The sequence below is a fragment of the Lepeophtheirus salmonis genome, chromosome 1, assembly GCF_016086655.4.
Source record: "Lepeophtheirus salmonis chromosome 1, UVic_Lsal_1.4, whole genome shotgun sequence".
NCBI classification, from domain to species: Eukaryota; Metazoa; Arthropoda; class Copepoda; order Siphonostomatoida; family Caligidae; genus Lepeophtheirus; species Lepeophtheirus salmonis.
This window is the reverse complement of record NC_052131.2, coordinates 25347955-25359215: the sequence shown is the minus strand read 5'-3', so window position 1 is coordinate 25359215 and position 11261 is coordinate 25347955. Positions and strand designations below refer to the sequence as shown.

The 11261-nt window shown below is 35.2% G+C and overlaps 2 protein-coding genes across 2 annotated transcripts; one reads left to right on the top strand and one right to left on the bottom strand.

Moving 5' to 3' along the window:
• Positions 1-832: 832 nt before the first annotated feature.
• Positions 833-5977, bottom strand: LOC121122441 (FLII actin remodeling protein). The gene is given in 5 exon segments (XM_040717430.2): positions 833-2537; positions 2620-3014; positions 3089-4630; positions 4633-5417; positions 5568-5977. Coding segments are annotated over 5 exon segments (3831 nt in total). The 5' UTR covers positions 5819-5977; the 3' UTR covers positions 833-1679.
• A 243-nt stretch (positions 5978-6220) lies between these two features.
• Positions 6221-11124, top strand: Pfk (ATP-dependent 6-phosphofructokinase). The gene is made up of 4 exons (XM_040717441.2): positions 6221-6319; positions 8147-8657; positions 8792-10525; positions 10588-11124. The coding sequence occupies exons 2-4, from the start codon at positions 8422-8424 to the stop codon at positions 10970-10972; spliced, it is 2355 nt and encodes a 784-aa protein (XP_040573375.1). The 5' UTR covers positions 6221-6319; positions 8147-8421; the 3' UTR covers positions 10973-11124.
• Positions 11125-11261: the final 137 nt, after the last annotated feature.

Sequence of the window (11261 nt, the reverse complement as noted above, 5' to 3'; positions counted from 1 at the left end):
GTTATAGTTAATTTAGATCATGAATTGTTCTTAATGAATAAAATCTTTCCCTAAACGATTCACAGCTCCATTTTCACTTTCAATTATACAAAAGAACGTCTTCTTGCGAATATGATTAATCACTTAAACATTCAAAGATAATTAGTTATCCTCTTCCATTAAATGGAAAAATAATTATTTATTTACTGTATTATACGTGCAAGTTGATAATTCGAAGATTGCGTGCCCAGTGTCTATCCGAGTGTTGAGTCATTCATGTATAGACAAGCAATATTATTCATCCAACTGAAGAGATTGTGAAGTTATAGCTGGTTTTACTCCAGATATTTATAGAACTCATTGATTGAGTTGGAATTAATTATGCCCAGGACGATTTCAAAAGAAATACCGAAGCCTAATTCTAAAAAAAGTCCAGATCACATCATATTATTTTTTTTTTCTCAAACCTCTTATTAATTTTCCTTAATTATTGAAGAAAGAACACGTCGTATGAATTGATAGAAGTATTAAGTAGTTACGTGTGAGCGGATTCATGAAAAACGGAGAATATCACTGATGATTTCTTGTAGCGTTATCTTCTTTATCTTGAAAGTAAAATTTGTCATTTAGCTGACCCCTAATTACTTTAGGTACTACCGTTAGTAAAATTAAGACTTAAGTAATCAGATGGTCGTTTCCTGCATCTTGATGCAAATATTTCATTACTTAGAAAAGTATCAAATAGTTACATACCAGAAATAAATAATAATACATAAGAATCCGAATAGGAGAATCGGAAATTACATCTTATTTATCAGGATTCCGATTAATCGTCCCATCACTAGTTATGGCCTTTGTTTCTGTTACGACTATTTTATTTGATTATTCGGTAAAAAATATGTCATAAAACACATAGTATAAAGGTAATAAAGAAGAACACACACTTTATAGTATAATATAAATATGATTGCAGTATAAATAGTTTGTGCAATAAAAGAAAAGAGAGAAATAAAGAAGTACATCACAAGACTCATCAAGCATTGTCGAGAAACAATTTCGATGAGCGACATAGTAGTAGTAGTAGTAATAATAATATTCATTTAATAACAATTTTTGATAAGGCCCTTCTTCTGTTTGTTTGCACCGTAATTAACTTTTTTTATGTTTGTTTGTTGCTTATTTTTATAATAACCTACTAAGATTGACGAAAAAAAATATTATTTGTGTTGTAAAAAAGACATTGCAATAAATAGTTATAATAGTATTGATAATTTAATAATAAAGAGTTCAGTCAAGAGAAGGCGGTTTTCTTGTAGGTAAAAAAATATAAAACATTTGTTGAGCATTGTTCTTTTTGTAACAACAACAGATCATATTCAAGACATCCTCATCATAATTATAATAATTAGTTAGTAGTGAACCAATAACTAGTTGTTGTTGTTGTTCCACGAGTTGGATTTGCGTTGTCATCGTTTTTAAACATAGGGTTTATAATAAAGTACAAATTATTATTATTACTATGATAAATATATCACAAGTTGTGTGTATTTGAAAAAAGTTAAGGAACCATAGGACCAAAAAACCACGACAACTCAGAGGTCTAATTCATTTCATTTTGTCATTCACCCAATGTATGTCTGTCTTTTGTTGTTGTCTTACATATACATGACATGATCCTAACTGAGTCTCGATCATCAACATCATCTTAGTATGGATTTAATGGTACCCCATCCATGGAAACAACGCGTAAATCTTTTGGACTCTTTCCCCATTATAGTAAGAAATAATTTCCTCACTCTATCTGGATATTTGGCACGCAAATTTTGAATATACACTTGGGCAGATTTATAGCTTAGCTTCACTTCTACTTCAGAGCATCGAGGCCCCATCCACAAAAAGACTTGATCCCCTGTATCCAAAATCATTATGTCGTCTTGAGCCAAATCATCCTGACAAAAATCCGAGCACTTTTCACTGACCGTAAAATAACCTTTTTCATTTGAACAACGAAACAGTCTCGCAAGGTCCATGAAATCCGCCTCTTTTTCATAGTTCTTTTTACCGTTTAAGCCGACCCAAAAGAAATTCTCTGGTTCTTCTCCCTCGTTGAGTATCTGACATGAATACTTTTCTGGATCCCAGAGAGTAGACGCTATATTTTGAGCTACATTTGCTTCATCAGAATCAGATGTTGAACCGATCCACACATAAATAATCCCAGAATCACCTTTGGTATCAAAGGGTACTTTGAGCACATAGCAAAAACAGGAGTTAAGTAAGGAAGCATCTGATTTAATTTGCACACAACGGCGACAGAGAGAGCTTCCATTTGAACGGATATGATAAAGCTCTGCAGAGGAAACGTAATCGGGTTTCTTAGAAGCATTTCGCGAACCCTGACGGATAATTAAGCCATTTTTAAAATGGGACATGAACTTTAGTGTCTCTTGTTGTTGATGCATGCGGAGAACCTCAAGCTTCTCTCCGAAAAGGGTCTCAAATTTCTTTTGAAGACTAAAAGTAAAGGTGAGCCACCCCATGTTACTTGAGTCTCTTCCCTAAAAAATAATAAAAAAACAGAAAAATAATTAGCAATAAGGAAAACACCATCCTATTAATCTTTTAAATCAAGAGGCTCACCTGCCAAAAGTATACCACAACACCCTGGTAGTCTTCAACGTCATCTTCATCATCCTCATGTTCATTCTCTTTATCCTGTTCATCCGCTGGAACCCAATATCTACATAAATAAACATAAGAATCTGCGCTATGAAAGATCCCCCTTTCTTCTTCAGGCAGTTTGACAAATTTCTTTCCTTCTAGAACGAATGCCTCCATTTTCTCCAAGTCCTCATTCCATTCCTCAGAGAGTTGTTGAGCCTCTTCTTTAGCCATGGGTGATTGACGGGGTGTGAACAAAGCAGACAAATCAACTTTGGTGTCCTGAGCTTTAGCCCATTTTACCAAATCTGCTCCTGTGCGTTGAACACTTTGTGCAGTTCGAGTGAAATCCACACCAATAACGTCATCCCAACCTACAAAGGAAATGAAAGGGAATAAGCTATAAATCCAGCACTTCATTGCATATCATCAACATGGAATAACCTACCAAAGAATTTTGTTTTAAATATCTGAGACTCTGTTCCCTCAGATACTCTATGAACCATGGCATAATCTGGTCTTTTGATCATAGAAAATAGCTCAGAAGATAGTTTTAGTGCTGCTGCCCTCACAAGTTTCGTTGATTTTTTCCCTATCCAAACAAATAAATCACAAAAACAATCCAAAATATATACACTTTTCGTTTCCAAAAGATCTTGCTTTAATCTAAGTCCGGGTACTTCCACTTGAGGTAGTTCTAAATATCCCATTCCAAGACCCACGATATAAAGGCGAGGAATAACAGACTTGAAGTCATTGGGGACATGATCTACGATTGGTTCTTTGGGTGCCTTGAAATTACTACATCTACTTTCATTTTCTTCGTTGACTTCACCATCTGAAGAGGCTCCCTCATCCTCATGGTTATCTTCCTCTTCGTTGAATAGTATCCTCCAAAATTCGGAAGGTTCATCGTTCTGAGAAAATATGGAAATGCTTGCTTTGTTTTTACGTTCTTGTTTACATATTTTTTCTGCAAGAAGTCTGGCTTTTGATTTAAGTACATTTTTACAGTTTTTACCATACCAAACAAATAACTGCAAGCCTGCATCAACCAAGAAAACATATCGAGAATCCAGCATAGCATACTCGGTTTTAACAGGTTCAAAATGTATTGCATTCGTTGAATCAGTATGTATTCGATAGGTGCGAGTTGTATATTCAATTTCTTCCACAGTATAAAATCCTGACGTGGTGTGAGCACCCTGAATGTAATCAATATGTCCACCAAAGAGCTGTAGAAACTCCTCAGATTCATCCCCTTGCTCTTCTCGAACCGTTCTCCCATTAGCCCCTAAGTAATTACGCAAATTAACACTATGAATGGCAGAACAAGTACGCTTATCCAGAGATGCCTTGTCACCAATAAGAAAATAAATTTTCCAATCCAGCGAACCACTGTCATCCACAGAGGTATGTAGTACAATGTAGCAATCCCCCTCATAAAAGTTTCCGTAAGCTTCTTCTTCGATTTGTTTTGGATAAAAATTTTCAATTTCCCAAATTGAGATTCCGGGAAATTGTCCTACATCAGTATCAAAGAATTCTGAATAGTCCAAAGGAGGTTTTTCAAGAGCTTCATCCCATCTCTTAGCCTTGATGGACTCATTTTCTTCGATTTGATCTTTATCGCCACTTTTATTGGCTTTAGCTATATCTTTCATGCCCTTAAGAACCTTTGCCTGATCCTCGTCTGGATCTCCAGAATTATACCAATGACGACGCCTCAGGCGCATTTTTCTTGCCATAGGATCGGATTTATTATTTTGCTGCTCTGCTATACTTTTTGGGACAGAGGCTCCTGCAAGTCGAAGTTGATGCTGAAGGGAAAAATCAACATTGTAAAATTCGACGCCAGCCCCATAAGATAATTGCATGGGTTTGGGAGGCATGATAAGATCCGTGTTTCCTTTCAAATCAAGGATCTCCAGTTCTGTTAAGTGAATCGCATCAGGGAGTGTTATGAGTCTATTTCGAGGCAATATTAGTTTTTAAGGGAATTACACCGGCAGAGACCCTCGGGGATCATTTCTAATTTATTATCAGCAGCAGAAAATGTGACTAATTCTACTAACTTAGCAACTCCTTTTGGAATGCCTTCAAAGTCCAGTTCATTTTCATTTAAATATAGTTTTTTAAGTTTGGACAACTTACAGAGAGAGGTGGGGAGAACTTTTATTTTATTACGGCTCAAAATAAACGTTTCTAAGGATCCTTGCCATCGTTCAATGTCCTGAGAGACTTCACTGATTTGATTATCTCCCAGATTAAGCCTTCTAATATTGGGAACCGTCAGAAGTCCTTCAGGGATTTTCGTCAAGTTATTTTCTGACAAATCTACATCTGAGAGATGAACCAAAGCCTCAAGATTTCCTGGTATGTTAGAATTCGTTCGTTGTGTGCTCTTCATACTCAAAACCTTCAGTTCTGTTAATGAGGGAAGTGGGCGAATTTGAAAATGCGATAAGGGATTAAAACTTAGATCCAGAGTCTGAAGGTTTGCAAGTCTTCTTAACTGTGGAGGAAGAGTGTCCAAATCATTGTGCGAAACATCAAAATAAAGAAGGTCTGTAAGAGACATAAGGACAGAGGACGGGATAGTCTCAAGTTGATTATGACTCATATTGAGGACGAGAAGGGATTTGCAGTTGGAAATGCCTTCAGGGACGGAACTGAGTTTGTTATGCGATATATCCAAAGTCGTGAGTTCTTCATTGTCAAAGAGTTGAGATGGAACTCCAGAGCTTGAAATTTGATTGCGACTCAAGTTAAGGGTTCTGAAAATGATTAATAAATTGCGTCAATATGATGATGACGACAACGAGGATAATAATTAATTAGAGGTAATTAAAGTATGCCATTGTTAGTGAATCTATCATCTAGGTTAAATCATCATCATCATATTAAATGGGGGTCTGTGTATTTGCCTTAGGCTCGAGAGTTTTGCTATTCCCGGATTAATCTCTCCCACTTGATTCCTTTTGAGAGTCAAATGTTCTAGCGTATTTAACTTGACTAATTGATCTGGAATGGATTTGAGCTTAGTGTTGGTAAGTTTGAGCCATCGAAGAGAGGACATATGCTCCAGGGCCTCTCCCGGAAATTTGTCATCCTCTAAGTCATTTTTTGTTAGATCCAATCCTCGGATAAAAGAAAGAACTCCCGGTCCCACTGCCATGATTTTCCTTGGATTTGTTATTCTACGGAGTCAACCTCATTTGGATGAGAGCCAGGCCAAATTTCTTATTTAAAAAAAAATATATTACAGTAAAATAAAAAAAGCCTTAATAATATTGAATAATGAGCAGCGATAGTCAATCAGCTGTCATTATTCATCCATCCAAACGAGAGGTTGGGAGAGAATGGAGAGTTCAAACCCTTTTTATTGCTTCTCTCCTCTCTCTTCCTTTTTCCTCTTCCAAGCTACTACATACACACTCTCTTTTTTTTTCTCTAGCTCTGCTCTAGCTACCTTCTTCTTCTGAACATATAGCTGGCCTGATATGAATGTTGGAGCCAAAGCTATCATGAAAACAGCAGCAGCTTATGTGTAACATTAAATTTTTTCTTGCTCAGCAGTTCTTCTTAGTTCGTGTAGATTGTTGCTCACTCCCTCCCTCTCCGGTCATTACTTTTCCTCTCACGCCTACTAAATGTTATGTTATTTAGAAAAATAAAAGTAAATTTATATATTTTTTTATGAATGTACATGCAGCAATAGAAAATTCACTTTATGTCTGGTGAAGGGTTGATTCATTCTTCAAACTGAGTTTTTAACCCCCTCTCACACTCCTATTAATTTTTTCTGGGAGGCATATAATTCAAATAATATCATAATTTATTAAAATTCTACCACCAACTGCGTCCGGTCCCATGTATAAAAATTAAAAATGACATTATAAATTAATCGTTAATATTAGAGACAACTAGGAATTCAGTAATAAGATGTGGATTTATAATTAAAACATAAGTTCTATTATATGAAAGCTCCAAAATTAAACTTATTTTAGGAGAATCCATTATTTTGTACATGATATATAATTATTATATTATCTATTAAAATAAATAATCCGATTATGACTTAATTAGTTTTAATCACTTCTCTAGTATATCTATGAAAGCTGTTATTTCTTTGCTATTATTAATTACTATAATTTATAAAGTATGTCGATTCAAGCAACAAAATATGAAAGGTTCAATTAAAGAGGTTAAATAAATTATTATCATTTGAAATGTGAAAGGACTAATTAATACTCGTCCTACTGAATAAACTTAAAGATAATTTCATATTGTCTGCTTGTATGTATATAGAGCATCTTACGACGTCATAAATTGCATCATAATTGAAGGAGTCGCCATCTGGGAGCCTCAAAGCTGATATTTTTACTACATAAAATTAAGACATTTACAACAAATCTTGATTGAATGGCGTTAAGAATAAAGAAAGACGCAATAACTACTTCGAATACTACTTGATTCTAATGATAAACAATGCTATTAGAATTAAATCAAAGTATTGTGTACTTAAAATGACTAGATTTGTACATGTTTTAGTAGGATTATCTTTTTCTTTCTATTGTAATAATATGAAAATAAGATTGTATAACATTATGACAAAATGGCAAATTTATCTTCCATGATGAGTAGCTTTTGATTTTTTATAAAAAATATATTTACTCATCGCAAAGAATCAATAATTATTTTGAATAATATAACTGTCAATAAAACTGACTAGATCCTTATTTTAAAAATATCGTTCCTCTAAAAAAATAAATTTCACTCCTCAAAATCAGTTTTTACTAATATCTAAAAGGAAGTTGTCATTGTGCTTCGCATTGCTAATTTCGTATTTCTTTCGTCACATTTCAATTCCATTTAGTTTCGTCAAGAAAGTAAAAGTCTTATTTTAGTCTGACGAAACAATAAATAAGTGTCAAAATTGAAAATATTATTTCATTTCGTAATCGTCATACAATAAATATTCATTAACAAATAAATTTCTAGTATCTCTAAGAATCTTGGTTGAGGAGATAGGGCTAATATTTTGAAATTAATAAATTCAGAAAATCCTAAATCATGATTTATTCTTGTTTTTTGACTAAAAATATTTTGAATTTGATTAATATTTTGCATTTCATTAATTTTAGTTTCATTTTTTAACAAATTATAATGTCAATGTATCCTTCAAACAACTGAACATTTCATGAACTTATAAAAAGTATCCGGACAGGATGTAAAAAGAGGACATGCCCGGGCGAAAGAAACGTAGTTAAATGTAATGCAATTCGTACAAACAGTGCTTAAGGCATATGTAGGTCCGTTCATACTTTTTTAGAAGGTGAACAAGGCATGGCTAATAATATATTAATATTGTCTAAGTAAAAAATGATGCAATCATATGATGAAATTTTGTTTGTTATAATGGGAGTGATGGCTGAGCTGCTGAGAAGAGATATTTTCTTATGAAACCTAATTGATATTATATCATAATTCATAATTCATATAGATTGAAGAAGGGAAGGTTTAGTTAACGTACTATTTATTTTGTGGAGGACAAAACTTGCAGACTTTTTACATTTATATACTAGTTAGTAGTTTATTTAGAAGGGAATTTTGAGGAGAAAGAAAGCTCCGAAATTTGTTGATGATAACATAGTCGCCCTTGAAGAAGGTCATAATTTTATTAGGAATACTTCTTCGTACAAGAATTTCTTCTCCTTTTCTTGCATTTAAAAGGAACGAAGATTTCATTCGGGTGGTGGATTTCAATCAGACGGAAAGATGAGTGGTAATGTAGATAAAGTCCCTATTAGAGCTCAACACACTTTGAGCCGTGTTGTGGAGCAAGGATCCCACCGTGGTAAGGGGATTGCCGTTTACACATCTGGAGGAGATTCTCAGGGAATGAATGCGGCTGTTCGTGCCGTTGTTCGTTTTGGTCTATACCTGGGATGTGAAGTCTATTTCATCAAGGAAGGATATCAAGGAATGGTCGATGGAGAGGATAACATAGTGAGGTAAGTAGGCCTTGTATGGTGCAATCTTCTATTAACTTAACTTGTATGTCATTTTTTCCCCCCCCCCCCCCAGATGACATTGTAGTCAACATGCATCAGTACAAATATTAATATGCACTCTCTTTTTTTTAAAGGGCACACTGGTCTTCAGTCTCTGGAATAATTCATTTAGGAGGAACTGTCATTGGTTCTGCAAGGTGCATGGACTTTAAAGAAAGATGGGGACGTCTCAAAGCAGCTGAGAATCTCATCAATAAGGGTATTTCCAATCTAGTTTGCATTGGTGGTGATGGTTCCCTCACTGGAGCCAACAAGTTCAGAGAGGAATGGCCTGGCCTACTACAAGAACTTAGAGAAGAAAAACGCATCACAGATGATCAAAAAGATCAATTTGCCCATTTGAACATTGTTGGTATGGTTGGCTCTATTGACAATGACTTTTGTGGTACGGACATGACCATTGGTACGGATTCTGCTCTTCATCGAATCGTTGAAGCAGCGGATGCCATCATTCCTACTGCTACTTCTCATCAAAGAACGTTTATTATGGAGGTTATGGGTAGACATTGCGGATATTTAGCCCTAGTCACTGCTATTGTAACTGAAGCAGACTATGTATTTATTCCTGAATGGCCACCAGAGACCAATTGGTCCGAACAGCTCTGTCGTAAATTAAGTCAAGCAAGAAAATCTGGATCACGTCTTAATATCATTATAGTAGCAGAAGGTGCGATAGATCGAGAGGGAAGGCCCATTACTCCTGCTGATGTAAAAAAAGTCGTCGTTGACAATTTAAAACAAGATACACGTATAACTGTTTTAGGACATGTTCAACGGGGTGGAGCTCCCTCAGCGTTTGATCGTATTCTTGGATCTCGTATGGGAGCTGAAGCTGTTTTGGCTCTCATGGAAGCTGGTCCTGAAACTGAACCTTGCGTAGTTTCACTGAAAGGAAATATTGCAGTCAGAGTTCCACTTATGGCTTGTGTTCGTAAAACACAAGCAGTTGCTCATGCCATGGCAGAAAAAGATTGGGAAAAGGCTGTGGAACTTCGAGGAAAAAGTTTCAAAGGAAACTTGGAAACATATTTAAACTTGTCCAAGTATAAGCCTAAAAATGTTTCTATAGATGGAAAAGGTAGTCACATTGGAGTTATTCATATTGGAGCTCCTGCTTGTGGTCTAAATGCTGCTGTTAGGTCCTTCGTAAGAAACTGTATAGCTGATGGAAACATACCATTTGGAATACATAATGGTATTGAAGGCTTCATCGACGGTGAAATAGAGGAAATGCATTGGTCGGATGTTACTGGATGGGTTGTTAAAGGAGGAGCCTTACTTGGCACGAAGAGAACATTACCTGAGACAAATTTCAAAAAAATTGCAGAAAATATTAAGAAATATGAACTGTCAGGCTTGCTACTCATTGGTGGATTTGAAGCGTATCACGCAGCTATTCAATTTGCTCAGAATAGAGAAGGATTTCCTGAATTTCAAATCCCAATGGTCGTCCTTCCTGCTACCATTTCTAACAATGTTCCTGGAAGTGATTTCTCTTTGGGGTCTGATACTGCTCTCAATGAAATTACCGAAATTTGTGATCGTATTCGTCAATCTGCTTCTGGAACCAAAAGGAGAGTTTTTATTGTTGAAACCATGGGTGGATACTGTGGCTATCTTGCAACAATGGCAGGCCTAGCTGGAGGTTGTGATGAGGCCTATATCCACGAAGAAAAATTCACCATTCATGACCTAATTAGAGATTTAGAAACAATGGCTTCCAAGATGGAAAAAGGAAAAATTGAGCGTGGTCTTATTTTGAGAAATGAACATGCTAGCAAAAATTATTCAACCGATTTCATCTATAGGTGAATATGGTTTCTTTTAATGACTTTTCCATCAATTTTTTTTTTTTTTTTTTGCTTTCCAGGCTCTATTCTGAAGAAGGCAGAGACTCTTTTTCAGCTAGAATGAATGTTCTGGGACATATGCAACAAGGTGGATATCCAACTCCTTACGATCGTAACTTTGGTACTAAAATGGCTGCTAAAGCCTACTTTTGGCTGTCTGATAAAGTAAACGATACTCCTACAACGAACCCTACATCCATTGTTCTCTTGGGACTACGTGATCAGTCCTATAAGTTCCAGCCTGTTCTAGACTTGGTCGAAGAAACTAGATTCGATACACGCACATGGTTCCGTGAATGGTGGATGAGACCACGTGCCATCATGAAAATTTTAGCTAGACATCAATCGACTTATGAAGTCGAAGGCTTAGATGTAGATATAACAGAGGGGGAAAATGAGCTTTAAATTTGAAAAAAATAGTATTACTCATTAAAATGAAATTTACTTCAATACTCTAATTTTGACTTATTCATACTCGCTCCATATTAATTAATATATTTAATACATTTATATGTATATTGTACTCAACTCTTTAAATAAAAGTAGAATTATATGAGGATTCGTTTCCCTTTTAAATAATGAATATTCTAAGAAAGAAAAGTATAATTAATCATTAAGTCATTAATTATGTATAAATATATATTTATATAATACAAAGAACTAACAGGTAATTCGGATTTCCACACAAAGCGCC